Consider the following 16308-nt stretch of genomic DNA (forward strand, 5'->3'; position numbering starts at 1 on the left):
TTCAGTGACATTGATTATATCCATTAGCGCACCCTACTTTTCTTTGCATATATATATATATATATATATATATATATATATATACTGTATATACCTTGTTTGGCACTCTCCCAGTCAATGTGTTGACCCCATTGTTTTCTGGAACAGTGGTGTATGACAGATATGAAGAACAGACGGGGGGCACTCACTGGAACTCTGGTACTTGTGTAGTTTCACGGCGCCACCGCGTGCACAGTCTGTGTTTGAAACTTGGCAGCTTGCCAGACTCTGTGTTTAACTGTGCGCGGTGTGGATAGTGGAATTAACAAGGTCGACAGCTGTTACGTGGACTAGTGTCATTGTGAACAGGTTTAAGAGTGTTTTGCACAGTGCACCCCTATGTACCCCTAGATCCAACTAAATTCAGATGCTTTAGCATCTAAATTTAGATGCCCCCTTCTTAGCGGTTTGCAGGGAGTCTGGATTTAGACGCTAAAGCATCTAAATTTTAGCGTGTGCCGGGGTGTCCAGTTTACATGCCCCCGCTGTCAGCGGTGTGCAGGACTGTCTATTTCATTGTGGAACTACAAGTACCACAATGACCTGTCAGCGCTGGGCAGCGCGCACTGCTGCTGCCAGCGCTACGCTGATAACGTACATTACATATGGAAAGCAGCCACGCGCTGCGCTGAGAACAGCTAGAGCGGCACACGCACAGTTAAACACAGAGTCTGGCAAGCTGCCAAGTTTCAAACACAGACTGTGCACGCGGTGGCGCCGATAAACTACACAAGTACCGGAACTCTTTTCCAAAAAATGTATTAAATGTATTAAGGCAGGGGTGGCCAAACCTGTCCTCAAGATCTACCAACGGTGCATGTTTCCCAGGCAACCTGTGGATCTATAGTAGGAATGAATGAAGCAGGTTTTAAAATGTGACAGTTAGTAATGACTACAGCTGTGCACCAGCTAGGTAACCTGGAAAACGTGGACCGTTGGTAGATCTCGAGGACCGGTTTGGCCACCCCTGTATTAAGGCATAAAAATGTAGATGAAACCAATGGTTCAGGGCTGGCTCGCCCCTTTGTCAAGGTGAAGGTTCACCTTCACCTTGCTTCGAAATCTAGTCTGTTACCTTGTGATTGCCTCTGTGTTTGTGCATGTGTGAGAGCAGGGCCGGTGTAAGGCCTCTCAGCACCCTAGGCAAAACTTCAACCTACTGCCCCCCATACTGCCACCAATACCCACTTGCCAACCCCTTAAGACATACTTGCCTAACATTCTGGAATGGCAGAGAGGCTCCCAAATATTGGAGGTATCCCATTGAAACCCACAACAGAGTGCAAGGAGGAGGGGGCATCAAAGCAGGGAAATGTGCTTCGAGGGAAAGTATTGAGTTGAGGTCTTACCACTACCAAGTACCAGGTGAGGGGGGGGGGGGGAGCGGGGGTACCACTGCCAAGTACCAGAAGAAGGGGGGGACCGGTGTAGGATCCAATACACCGTTTCAGACCCGTTCACACTGCACAAATAATGGGTCAGAACCGTGTAGGATCCTTATTTTTAACCATTTTGAATTACCAGTTTTCTTGAACCGGTAATTTAAAACTGGTGCTTTCACACTGCAGCTTTAACCATTTTGAAACGGTTAAAATCTGCAAATTACCGGGTTATAGCTGCAGTGTGAAAGGGTTATTAGTTAATTTACTTAGCTGCATATTGCTTAAGATGGCTAATAAAGTTGCAGACATAACTATTTCTTATACAGCCAGAAAGAAATCCATATTCATTTCTATGTTCACCAATAGTAGTTAATGTGACTTTTCGAGTAAGTGAATATATGAAAATATTGTTATTTTTAAAATAAAGTGTTGGGACTTGCAGAACCTCGGGTTCACCACTGTTCATTTTAAATGACACATTTTGGTAACTTAATTGAAAGCTTTAACAAATTCATTATGGTTTTTGTTCACATTTTGTTTTTGTTGCTCTTTCTTTTCTTTCTCCAACTGAAGTTCCCAGCGCTGTGGCTGATTTGAATGCAAAAGAAGTGGAAGCCAATTTCATAACTGTAAACTGGCGACGGCCCCTGCAGGCAAATGGCATAATTACACAATACAGAGTTAGGGCACTTGTTAAAGAAACAGGAATGACCATCGAGAATACAATTCTCACAGGAAAACAAACGGTACTGTGCTTTTTGTCTTCACTTTTTGATTGCGTGTTTATCTTTGTGCATTGAACAATTAGTATTCACTTATAGCCTTGTGAGTGTTTTCACACTTTGCCAGATCTACAGGTTGTGAGTAGGATTCATCTTCTTTCACTTACACCCAATATAGCTCAACGCCTGCAAGTGTTTCCTGTTATTGTATGCAATTAAAGGACTGCTGATAAGATAGTTAAGGACAACAAAACAGAAAACAAAAAAAAAAACCTTAAACAGGCCAAGATTCTGTCTTTTTGCAAGTACAGTATCAGATGCATTTATGACAGAAAAGATGAGAAAAAAAATGTAATACAGTTATGCATTATGCTGCATTTACACAAAATTTGATGCCTTCTCGATTGCGAGATATATATATATATATATATATATATATATATATATATATATATCTATCCAGTCTGCCCTGCACTCTATGCCAAAAGTACAACTCGTCAGGTGCTGGCAATGCTTGGGAACCAGGAGAAATATCAAGCAATAGCAGCAAGCACTCAGACTATATATATTAGTTTTTGTCTCTAACGTTGATTCTCTTGAGAAAGTTTTGTAAAATACTGTAACAACGGTATACTTAAAGGTCATGGAGTCAACCGGTTAGGTGGATCTTCTGAGGTCCAGTGTTAACATGTCCCATTCCAGCATCAGTTCGCTTCTATCAGAAATCTAATCAGAATAGATGAAAGAAAGTCCTTATGAATATCAAAGCCTATAAACTACTGGTTCTACTAAGGTATAAAGTGTAATTATACTTAAAAGCAAACAGCTTCTACCAAAGTCTCTTTTAAATCCATAGCCACAAATTTCTAGTAAATGGTTTACTAATCAGTTCTGTCCATTCTTTGATATTTTATGGTGGAAAAAAAATAAAAAAGTAATATACTCTTTATGACAAATTTGTTGGCTTGTGATCAGGATGCTCAGCTGCGGAGGGATCACTTATGCATATTGGTACATACAGTACTTGTGTAGTTTCACGGCGCCACCGCGCGCACAGTCTCTCATGAAACTTGGCAGCTTGCCAGACTCTGTTTTTACTGAGCGCGTGCCGCTCTAGATGTTATGTACGTTATCAGCATAGCGCTGGCAGCAGCAGCGCGCGCTGCCCAGCGCTGACAGGTCATTGTGGTACTTGTAGTTCCACAGTGGACACCCCGGCACACCGCTAACGAACGGGGTGTCCCAAATGCAGATGCTAAAATTTAGCGCGCTGCTGCTGCCAGCGCTATGCTGATAACGTACATTACATCTAGAGCGGCACGCGCTCAGTAAACACAGAGTCTGGCAAGCTGCCAAGTTTCATGAGAGACTGTGCGCGCGGTGGCGCCGTGAAACTACACAAGTACCGTACATACTGTCCCTGTATAACGCAATGTTGCCTAGGTTTCCCCTTTGATAGTAAGAGTAGAGTGTCAAATTAGCATGGAAAGTCTTCAGTTACAGAGAATAGGGAAAATAATGGACTCATTATATTCCCATGCAGAATTTAGTATAGTATAGTCTTAATACATATCATTTTACATGTAAAACAAAAACCAGATCTGGTTGATGCTCACCTGTGCTTTGTACCTTGGCAGCCAGATTGTAGAACTATCCAACTATTTATGCACCATGTACCTCAGGAGTGGCCAAGTTCCTCTTTCCCTCAAAACCAGCACACATCTCCTGATGTTCTTAAGGTGCCCATGCACGTTACAATTATTGTATACAATATCGCATCTCATCGCATCTTGGTTTTGCAAAGAGATGAGATCTAGTACAAAAAGTATGTGCAGCACATACTTTTTGTACTAGATCTCATCTCATCGCAAAACCGAGATGCGATATTGTATACAATAATTGTAACGTGTATGGGGATGATTAGTGCTGCTGTAAAAAAAATTACTTACTTCTGCTGCATCTTTTCACAGGCAGAGTAAGTCCCCACTCAACAAGTTCTATATTATGTTTAAAGTGAACAGAACTTACTGCGCTTCATAAGAAACTTTTAGTAAATAAAATCTACACAAAATAAAAGGTGAGATTTAATAGGATGAGAGATTCAAAAAGTGGGAGATTTGGTAAGAAATCTCCATTTTTTTTAAAGTGGCAATCCTTTACACAGCAAAACCAGTTTGATTTAGAAGTGTAAATGATTGCCGCTTTAAAAAAACTGGAGTTTTCTTACCAAATCTCTCACTTACTGCATCTCTCATCCTATTAGATCTCACCCAAATTTTCTACACATATGACATCTATCTATCTATCTATCTATCTATCTATCTATCTAAAAATTTGTATCAATTTTGCTCCAGTTATTCATCAGTCCCAATATGTGTTAAAAAATCACCACAGTTTAAGAACAAAATGTGGCTGAGTGACAGGATAACTGATCAATTTAGGAACACAGACAGGTGGCAAATTGAGCACTTCTGCACCACATGAGGACCTGTTAGTACAGCCTGAAGATGACCATAAAACATGGGCCTGTAGTGGATTTGTGGTAATGGATTGAACACTAACTACCCCTTTTTCATGCAAAATGCAGTAATATAAAATGTATAACTACAGTAGTATGGCAAGAGTAATTCCAAAATGTTTCATGTTGTTTGATTTTAAATATCATGTGCCAGTCTGGCCAGAATGTGTAATGTCATTAATCAGTCTGCAGGAAGACCGTGATCATTGTACATATTTTATAGAACTGTAATCTGTACTGTATCATGGACGTCTATGCATTCCATTTCCTAAGTTCTTAAGATCTTGTGCTGCTTGGCTACTGCAAAGGAGGAGTATGTCGGCTGCATATTAGCTATGTAATATTTAAGTTAATGACAAATTTGACAGCATCACTGCAATATGAAAGTGTACTTAGTATTTCATATTAGAAGGAGACTACGGAAAACGTTTTATTGCATAGAATAATAAGGGTTAGTCAGAGGTGGACTGGTTGCAGTAGTGGTTGCAGCTTCGTTCACAGCCGCTACTTTGTCTTTATGCTAATGCCATGAGTGATGGACGTTCCATTGAGACACTTTCCGTCTGCAGCGTGAATCCACCAAAGTGCGTACAATTGGACACTGTGCATGCCTATTCTGTCACAGCCACTACTGTGTCTTAATGCTAACACCATGGCCGATGGACATTCTATTGAGAGACCTTCCATATGCAGCGTGAATCCACCAATGTGCGTACAAACATGAACTATTGCCACACCAACTGCCTGACTATCGGACACTGTACATGCCTATTCTGTCACAGCCGCTACTGGGGCAGATGTATTAAGCTTTAACAAGAGATAAATGCAAGGGTGATAAGGAGAGATAAATGCCCAGCCAATCACCTGCTAACTGCCATGTTACAGCCTGTGTTTGAAAAAAGTCAGTAAGGAGCTGATTGGCTGGACATTTATCTCTCTTTATCACCCTTGCATTTATCTCTTGTTAAGGCTTAATACATCTGCCCCACTGTGTCTTAATGCTAACACCATGGCTGATGGACGTTCCATTGAGACACCTTCCGTATGCAGCGTGAATCCACGAATGTGCGTACAATTGGACACTGTGCATGCCTATTCTGTCACAGCCGCTACTGTGTCTTAATGCTAACACCATGGCTGATGGACGTTCCATTGAGACACCTTCCGTATGCAGCGTGAATCCACGAATGTGCGTACAATTGGACACTGTGCATGCCTATTCTGTCACAGCCGCTACTGTGTCTTAATGCTAACACAATGGCTGATGGACGTTCTATTGAGACACCTTCCGTATGCAGCGTGAATCCACGAATGTGCGTACAAACCTGAACTATTGCCACACCAACTGCCTGACTATCGGACACTGTACATGCCTATTCTGTCACAGCCGCTACTGTGTCTTTATGTAGACACCATGGCTGATGGATGTTCTATTGAGACACCTTCCGTATGCAGTGTGAATCCGCCAATGTGCGTACAAACATGTACTATTGCCACACCAACTACCTGACTATCGGACACTGTACATGCCTATTCTGTCACAGACGCTACTGCGTCTTTATGCTAACTCCATGACTGATGGGCATCCTATTGATGGGCACCAACTGCCCGACCATCGGACACTGTACTGGTGCAACTTTAGACAGTCATTGATACCAACATGCCGCAACTGTTATCCACTCCACCAGTTATTGCCCATAAATGCCAAATTAAATAGCGTGGATCTCTATGCAATTTTCGATCTTTGTCTCCCAGGGAATACAGTGGTTGCTTGATACTGATGCTTTCCCAGTGTGGGATTCTCCTGCAGACTGTTCTATCCTGTCTCACTATATTTGTGTAGACCTAGAATTAAGCAACTAGGCAAATGGCAATTTCTTTTTTACCAACCAGATAAATGAGAAGATGTCAGTTTTCCCAGCACTAATTAGTCAGTGTGTGTGACTAGGCCAGCTACTGTATGTTTGCCCATGTCCCAGAGATTGATGGAGTGTATGACACCACTTGCAGCTGCAGGATTTGTAACTAAAATGAGAAACCCAGAGAGTATTAAGAGAAAACATTCTTAGCAACTACCCTTATTATTCTATTATAATTTTATCCACAGATACTATTAAATATTTTGGGGAGTCCAGTTCTGAATATCATATACTGAGCTACTGTAAATTGCTTAATTGGATAATTCATCTTAGTGAAGTGGCAGAACCCCTTCTTCAAGTTGACAAAGTTTAATTATAATACATTACATGTAAAATTTTATATATATCACCCCCCACCTTCTTGATTACTACACCGTTCCTCACTAACAGGAGGAATTTTGGTGGTGCTGCACACACAACCCAGCGCAACTCAGAGTCAAAAACCCTTTCTTCTATATATATATATATATATATATATATATATATATATATATATATATATATATATATATATATATAAACAAGAAGTTTCCCAGCTCCCACCGGACACCGGAAAACAGACACGTCACTGCAGCAATATCTTCAAATGGTGAAGTATTTATTAGTAGCGCCCCAACGACTCGTTTCGGGGTTTCCCCCTTTCTCAAGAGGCAGTACAGACAGTCTGTTTTCCGGTGTCCGGTGGGAGCTGGGAAACTTCTTGTTTATTTGATTTTGACAAAGGCACGCAGCGTGTGCACTATTGTGGAGAGTGCTGGTCCGTTGGCTATATATATATATATATATATATATATATATATATATATATATATATATATATATATATATATATATGGAACTTGTTTCCTAGCACGGCGCCCATCGTATGCCATCGCATATCACTAATTAAGGTATGCGATGGTATGTGATGGGACCCGATTTTCAGGTCCTAAGAGCCGCACTGTACAATTTTAATATTGCAACGCATTGCATGCCATTACAATGGCATGCGATGCGATTTGTAATTGTACAGGCACCCTAATGGGTGATTACTATGTTAAATGCACCCCCATTGTTAACGCCACCCCCACTATCAACGCCAACCCAAAGCGTGGCGAGCGCAGCGAGCCCGCGAGGGGCGGCGGTACGCGTCCTCCGACCTTTTCATACCTCCACTATCCATGTCGGCATGGAGTTGATTTTATATAGTGTGGCGAGCGCAGCGAGCCACCGAGCCTGAAGCGTGGCGAGCGGACACGGAATACATGTGAAGTAATCCGCGTCCCCTCGCGGGGCACGCTGCGCTCGCCACACTTCGGGCTCGGTGGCTCGCTGCACTCGCCACACTATATAAAATCAACTCCACGCCGACTTGGATAGTGGGGGTATGAAAAGGTCGGAGGACGCGTACCGCCGCCCCTCGCGGGCTCGCTGCGCTCGCCTTACTTTGGGTTGGCATTCATAGTGGGGGTGGCGTTAACAATGGGGGTACATTTAACATAGTAATCACCCATCAGGGTGCCTGTACAATTTAAAAATCGTTTTGATCGCATTGCATTGCATGCGACCAGGTCGCATATGATGCGATCAAAACGATGGATTAAATTTGGGTGGGGTTTTACTTCAAAGTGAGATCTATATTGCAGTATAATAATAAAGCAGTCAGTATTTTCCCTGCACAGAAACAAAATAACTCACCCAAATCTAATTATTTCTGCACATTTACATCTGCCCCCCTGCAGTGCATATGGTTTTGTCCATCTAAGAAGGATTTTGTCAGAAAGAGTGAACTAGAATAAGGCCACTGGTGAGGATAGTGTCAGAGCATGTGTAACCAGAGGGGAGATGTATCAAACCTTGGAGAGAGATAAAGTGCAGAAGGATGAAGTACCAGCTAGTAGCGTCTAACTGCCATGTTACATGCTGTTTTGGTCCATGTAGTAATGCGAGAAAATGGGACCAAACAAAAAATGCAGGGGGTGTGGCTACATGGGAGATGCCGCTCAATAGCAAGGCATGCCCCTGTTTTCATCATTGAGGGGGCATACCCAGAGCTCAAGGAGCTGCAGGCCATATGCCCAGTTCCACCCTCTATTGAATAGACGCATCTATGCACCACTGCTCTGCTAAGCACTGAGGGGTAGATGTATGAAACAGTGATAAGAGTGATAAAGGGTACTTCATCACTGACCAGTCAGCTCCTGACTGTCCCTTTTTTAAACCCAGCCTGTAACTTAACAATCAGGAGCTGATTGGCCGGTGATAAAGTACCAGCCACTTTATCACTTATCCTCCCTTAATACTGCTTCATACATCTACCCCTGTGTGAGAGGAGACCGACCAACCCCCAATTCTTCCCACCGAACCCCCCCCCCCCCCCCCCACACACACACACACACACACACACACACACACACACACACACAGACTGCGGGACACTGTGGGTGGGGCAGTGTCCAAAAAAGGCATGTCCTCACAAAATCAAGTGGTATATTATGGCATGGTCTTTTTATAAACTGACTATTGAATGGAATACAGTATTAATATTTAACAGTACAGATGGTGTATAGTATAGAATGTTTCAAACCTTTTAATACAATAAGTGGTCAGAAAAAGGTTAAACATATAATAAATAAATACACAAACATAGAAATGGTACTGCACTTTCTAAGCTCACAATCCCCCACTTCATGGTAAGACTCCTGTCTCTTCCTCCTGGCAGCTACTCTCTGGTCCATTGCGATGTTCGAGGGCTCAGATCCACACATGCAGTAAATGTGGTAGAAGAAGCTGGAACACTGGGCATGTGCAGCAGCTCTGCTCTGTCCCTTAAACTGCATGATGTGGTGACAGCTCTATTGATCATATTATATACCAGTGCTATTGTTGTCATAATTTAAGGCACTTGCCAAGAGGAGGGGGGTTTCCAGTCAACCAGAAACACTTCCCCCCTGCATTTGCTTATGGCTTTGTACCTTGTGGATCCCATTATCTGCCTCTTCTCCATGTACAAGTAAGGAGTGAGCTCTCTGTCACTTGGCTGATTGTCAATAAAGTTTTGACAAATAAAGTCTCACTGTGTGAGTCTCCGCTCTGCTGCCTGACCCCACTGAGGGGGATGGCTTACTGCTCACTCTGCTCAGGGGGTATATGTTAGTAATAGTAACTATCATGGTAGCCGCCTCCTGATTCACAGTGGTAGCAGGAAACGCAGGAGCAGCTTCATCTCCACAATACTGTATGCAGTATTACCATATGGTCCCTTGTGTTTGTAAAATGACAGTGTGGGGCTGATTTGCTGGTGCTTTATCTATGTCCACTTTATCTCTTTCCAAAGTTTGATACAACTCCCCCTTGGAGAGTGTGGGAATGGCATGTGTTATAGGGAGATTTATATTAGAGCATATGTGATGAAGAAGTTGGGCACATGTAACATATGCTTTCCCAACTTTCCCTTTGCATATACACAAACACCATTGCCTCTTGTTATGCGTGCCCCTCTCTCTCCCCCTACATTGCAGGATACTACCTGCATGGTTGGCCAATGAATCACCACCACAGACCATCTGCAGAGCATCAACATGAGCTGTGTAATGCAAAGCAGCACTCTGTTCCCTCCTAAACTGGATGCGCTTAAGCAGGGTAAGAGCTGCTGGTATGGGAGAATTGGGAGAGCAGCATGGTGGGACCCACTTCCCTACTGTATTTGCGCTTCTAACTATGCAGGACAGTTCCCTGGTACTTGTTTCCTAGCACGGCACCCATCGCATTGTATACCATAATACTAAGTATGGTATGCGATGCGACGCGATGTTGTACAATAAAAAATTGTATGGCAATTGTATGTATACAATGCGATGGTATACGATTTTTTATTGTACAACCACCCAGATGGGTCCTTACAATGTTAAATACCCCCCCACTATCAACGCCAACCCGAAGCGTGGCGCGCACCGGCGGTACGCGTCCTCTGAACTTTTCATACCCCCACTATCGCCACACTACTCTATAGTGTGGCGAGCGCAGCGAGCCCCGCGAGGGGACGCGGAATACATGTAAAGTAATACGAGTCCCCTCGCGGGGCTTGCTGCGCTCGCCACACTATCTAAGATCAACTCCACGCCGACGTGGATAGTGGGGGTATGAAAAGGTCGGAGGACACGTAACGCCGCACCTCGCGGGCTCGCTGCGCTCGCCACGCTTCGGGTTCACGTTGATAGTGGGGGTGGCGTGGGAGTGCATTTAACATTGTAAGCACCCATTAGGGTGCTTATACAACAACAAATCGTATCGGGGCTGCTTTTAACATTGTAAGCACCCATTAGGGTGCTTATACAATAAAAAATCGTATTGCATCGCATGCCATAAGATGAAAAAATTGGGCGCCGTGCTAGGAAACAAGTACCCAGTTCCCTAAAATGCTCTCTCCTACTTGTTCTTCCAACTTTCACTACATGACTGTACAGCTGAAGCAGACAGGAAGGTGCACAGCCGGTGTGGTCTGTGAGCACAGACCACACCGGCTGTGTAAGCACCTCAGAAGGTGAGCGCAGCACCTCCCTGCCAGCATATTTTGTTATTAGAGTTTGGACCGCTCTGGGTCTGCAGCCCCTTCGAACACAAGTAACTTGAGCGCTATACCCACCCATTGTACGCACAGCTGAAGCAGAGTTTGGTTGGTGCTTGGGCAGATCCCAAAATTTTGAGCGCCGGCGGTATTAGGGTATTAGTACTATTCTTTTACTGAAGCCCACCATTTTGAATTATATATTTATTTATTTATTACTAGTAATTGATATACTGTAGAACACACATATTCAGCAGTGCTTGACAGAATATTTGGCCAATCACATCAGTAGAGCTTACAATTTATGGGCCTGATTCTGGTTCACTTGCAAAAGCAAACTCCTTCTTTAATGGGCAAAACCATATGCACTGCAGGTGGGGCAGATGTAACATGTGCAGGGAGAGTTAGATTTGGTTGTTATTTTGTTTCTGTGCATGGTAAATACTGACTGCTTTAATTTTACACTGCAATCTGCACATGTTACACCTGCTCCACCTGCAGTGCACATGGTTTTATCTATTAAAGAGAGAATTTGCTTTTGCGAGTAAACCAGAATCAGGCCCTATATTCCCTACCACATATATATATATATACTCATAGATGCTAAGGTCCATTTTCTTGGCAGTAACCAATTAACATACAGTACTAATGTATTTTTATATTATGTCCGGAGAGCAGATTACCCAGAGGAACCCACCACACAGAGAATATACAAACTCCACACAGTAGCTCTTCAATATATTAAGAGTCCCCAACAAACCCATATTAAATTTATATTCCCCACATTTAATAGAAAGAGACCCAAAACTAAATTTATAGCCCACACATGATATGAAAAGCCCTTAAACTTATATAAACCCCAAATTAGATATATGGTCCCACATTACATAAAAAGCTCCAGCAATTTCCCTCAATGCATAAACTGCCCTCACCAGCAGTTATACCTTACCTGAATATATATTCACTACTTGGGGATTTTTGGTGATGGACTGCACCATGACAAAGGTCCAAAATTAGCAACTAAACGTCTGTGTTTGTGAAGAATAAACACATTTATTGCAAAAGAAATTGGCGAATGCCCTGTCTTTGGATTTATATATATATATATACAGTATATATATGTATGTGTGTGTGTGTGTATGCACTAGCAAGCTGGCTTGAAGCTAGTCTGCTACCCTGTGATTTCCTCTGTGTTTGTGCATGTGAGAGAGAAAGATGTATTTTCACACTCTGCCAGCAGATGGCAGTGTTTCGGAGACACACAAGTACTAGACATATATATATAGATGATAATATGACACACAAGTCTTGGTGATGTACAGAATTTGTTCATTGTACTAAGCAGTGTGGAAGGAAAAGCAAACTATTATTTTTTGGTTTAAAACCTACTGTAGTTGATACATTTGGAAAATCAATCTCTAATCCTGGTTCTATTCTTATTTACAGTACACTACAAACTTGGACTATCGGAATTCAGCTATTGTAAATGATAATACCAAATCACTATTTTTTGGACCTCTTAAAGAAGCAATGACTGGCGCGTATGAGGGATCTGCTGATATGTTCTCGGCAGCTCAGACTGCACCCTCTGTGGCATTTTACAATAATCCAAATAGTGACCCAGGTAATATGAGCGCAAGAGTTTAGATATGTGAGAGAGAAATCTTTTCTTCAATTGTAATCTTCACCGATACATTTTATTGCTGTTTGTTGGTGTTCTGTAAAAATGGTTTACAGCATATGGCAATGCCACACAAGAAGGTTTTACCTTCTTGTCACACTTTTGACCTCCCATATTAGAAAAAGTAGCACCCTCTAGCTCCCAGGCAAGCTGCATAGACAATCAGTTATTACAGTTGCCAGAGCAGGTGTGACTATAGGGGATTAGTGTGTACCCTACTGAAACAGACAAGGCTCCGCAACAGGGCAACATTTGACTAATGGTTCTTGAAGTGTCACTATTAGAGTCAAATAGGTCAAACTGTTACAAGAGCAGCGTGTGTGGGGGCAAACAGGTGTAGGTGACCTTTTTGACATGAAGATACCATTATGACACAGGCACACCCATTGGAGGCAGTAAAAGCTTTCTGCATTCGTAAAATTGATACACATTATGAGTAGCCAAGTACTGTTAGCTTGAAAGATAATGCTCAGAACAAGAAAAAGGAAAATGAGTTAATGAAAAAAAAAGCATATTCTTCTGAACTCAAAGTTTTCAGTTGCCTTTAACTTTACAATGATATGGACAATTGCATAGACACTCCTTGGGGTTTATTTAGTAAAATGAGAGTTCTACTGAAGATGGGATGTTGCCCTTAGTAACCAATAAGAATCTATTTCTTATTTATTTAGCACCTTCTAAAAGATAATAGATAAATTCTGATTGGTTGCCCATAGCAACATCCTATCTTCAAAAAAACTCTCATGTTAGTAAATAAACCCCTTTGAGCTTTAGTAAGAAAATAGTTTTTATTTGCATATGATCATTCAACAAGAGCCAGAGCCCATTTAGCATTATCTGTATCAATAATATAATCGGTTCTTGCATACCTTGTGCGTAAGTTATATAATTGCTTTTCATTAGAATCTAATATGTTCCATGCAGTTTGTCATAAGGTCGTATTACAAGGCAGATTTTACCTATTTCAGTGGGAATATTGATTAATTTAATGCTACATAAAGATTAATAAAAGTTACTATTAGGGCAGTATTCAATGAGAAAAGTTCTCCGTGTTTTGTGGAGAATTTGTGCTTTGTTCGCCTTGGACGGAGCATTTTGCTCTCCAAAAGCGAGCAACCCTATTCAATGTGAAATATTCTCCGTCTTTTTAAGTGATTTTCTCCGTCTCTCTCCGTGTAGCAATTCTCCATCTTTTGATGGAGAGCTGGAATGTGAACTTTTGAACGTAAAGGGTTTTTTTTAAAATTTTGGTGTAAAAAAATCAGGTTTTTTTTTCCTGTGAAGGGGCATGTTATTTTTATTCATGTGCTTATAGCACATGAATATATATTTAATTTAAAAAAAAAAAAATTTTTACATTTTTTTTTTACACAGTGCAGCCAGCAGGGGGCCCGAGCGCTCGAGCCGCTCATTAGATATTCATATATTCACTTTACTCGAACGTAACTATGCACGAACGGTGCAGTGAATACTGGGTCCCCCGCTGGCTATAGGGGGGTGCAGCCTGGGTCCTGGAGAGCCCCCCTCCCCTCCACAGTCCTCTGGAGCAGCCAGGGAGACTTTAATCTCTCTGGCTGCTTCCGGCTCCCTGAAAGCTCCCTGCTCCCTGCAGGGGTTAAGACTCGCCGCGAGTGGCGGCGAGTCTTAACCACATTGAATAGAGGGAGCAGGAGTGGCAGCGAGCCCTCCGGAACACGGAGAGTGCATGGAGAGCGAAATAAAACGCTCTCCATGCACGGAGAACTTTTTCATTGAATACTGCCCATAGTGTCAGCAAATATTGATTCTGTTCCTTCATTTGCTGTGGATTATAACCAAATGCATCTTATCGAACCATTCAGTAAGTCTGCTAAATGTATGCAAATAACTCTGCTGTCACTATATTGATATTTCTCAGTTAATGACACATTCTTGTAAAATCAAAGCTTGCCTATAACCTAAACCATTTTGATCACATTTGTATCCATAGTTTGAATATCCTGGGCCAAATGCAATTAGGTGTGAGAATAAGAAAGTGAGATATTATGGGAGAGTGCTCCCATTTTTTAACCCCTTCCCGACATTTGACGTACATTTACGTCATGGTCGGGATGTACTTCCCGACACATGGCATAAATGTACGTCATGACTTTAAAGTGTCACTGCGTCTAGAGACGCAGTGACAGAGGGACGATGTCTGCTGTCCCTGACAGCAGACATGTCCCTGCATGCCCAGGGGGGGCTGCGATGCCGCCCCCCCGTCGGCGATCGCTGTGATTGGCTGTTCAGTGTGAACAGCCATTCACAGCGTTTTCCTGTGTTACCAGCGAATCAGACGCTCGGTAACACAGGTGTCAATCACCGCCGGGCGTCAGGGGGCATGAGGGGGTCATCGGTGACGACGACACCTCACCCCACCTGCCCCCAAGGCTGTGATTGGTCCGTCGGACCGACAGCCAATCACAGCCAAGGCGCGACATTTAAACTAACGGTGACTGCGCTGCAGACGCCATTCCGGTCTGGAATTGCGTGCAGAGCGGTCACCGTGCCTATCTGCCGTGATACTGACCTGATCCTTGCAAATACTTACCTGATCCTTGCAAATACCTTACCTGATCACCTGATCACTGCTTGTAGCGTGCTGGATGCTTCCTGGATCTGACTTCTTGTGACTTCCTGCTGCTGCTGCAGTGTGATAGAGAGATAGAGAGATAGAGAGATAGAGAGAGATAGAGAGAGATAGAGAGATAGTGACAGAGAGTGCTATATTTTGTGTCTGCTACCCCCCCCTTTTGGGGGTGCAGGGTTTTTTTTTATATATATAACTGTCAGTGCTGCTGCTGCAGTGTCATAGAGTGATAGATAGTGATAGATAGTGAGAGATAGAGAGATAGAGAGATAGTGATAGAGAGTGCTATATTTTGTGTCTGCTACCCCCCCTTTTTGGGGGTGCAGGTTTTTTTTTATATATATATAACTGTCAGTGCTGCTGCTGCAGTGTCATAGAGTGATAAATAGTGATAAATAGTGATAGATAGTGAGAGATAGAGAGATAGAGAGAGATAGTGACAGAGAGTGATAGAGAGTGCTATATTTTGTGTCTGCTACCCCCCCTTTTTGGGGGTGCAGGGTTTTTTTTATATATATAACTGTCAGTGCTGCTGCTGCAGTGTCATAGAGTGATAGATAGTGAGAGATAGAGAGATAGAGAGAGATAGTGACAGAGAGTGATAGAGAGTGCTATATTTTGTGTCTGCTACCCCCCCTTTTGTGCTGATCAGTATATCTGTGCTGATCAGCAACTTTTTGGGGGTGCAGGGGTTTTTTTTTTTTATATATACCTGTCAGTTGCTGCCAGTTGCACTGTCAGTTGCACCAAAGGTTGTGCACCTGCTGCCCCTCACTGGTAATCAGTGTCGCATCAGTGATCACCTTTTTTTTTTTTTGAGGGTGCTGTGGGGTCTTTTTTTAATTTTTTTTTTACACACACTGTGATTTTGTGGGTGTCCTGTGGCCACTGTG

The 16308-nt window shown here is 42.7% G+C and overlaps 1 protein-coding gene across 1 annotated transcript in view; it reads left to right on the plus strand.

Annotated features, from left to right (window-relative positions):
* The window catches only part of PTPRQ (protein tyrosine phosphatase receptor type Q), a 300600-nt gene that overhangs the window by 144562 nt on the left and 139730 nt on the right, over positions 1 to 16308 (plus strand). The window contains exons 27-28 of the mRNA XM_083182313.1: positions 1995 to 2167; positions 12573 to 12750. Of these exons, the coding sequence (XP_083038439.1) occupies positions 1995 to 2167; positions 12573 to 12750 (351 nt within the window). The remainder of the gene's footprint in view (positions 1 to 1994; positions 2168 to 12572; positions 12751 to 16308) is intronic.

The sequence above is a fragment of the Crinia signifera genome, chromosome 4 (assembly GCF_055691185.1).
Source record: "Crinia signifera chromosome 4, ASM5569118v1, whole genome shotgun sequence".
Taxonomy (NCBI): domain Eukaryota; kingdom Metazoa; phylum Chordata; class Amphibia; order Anura; family Myobatrachidae; genus Crinia; species Crinia signifera.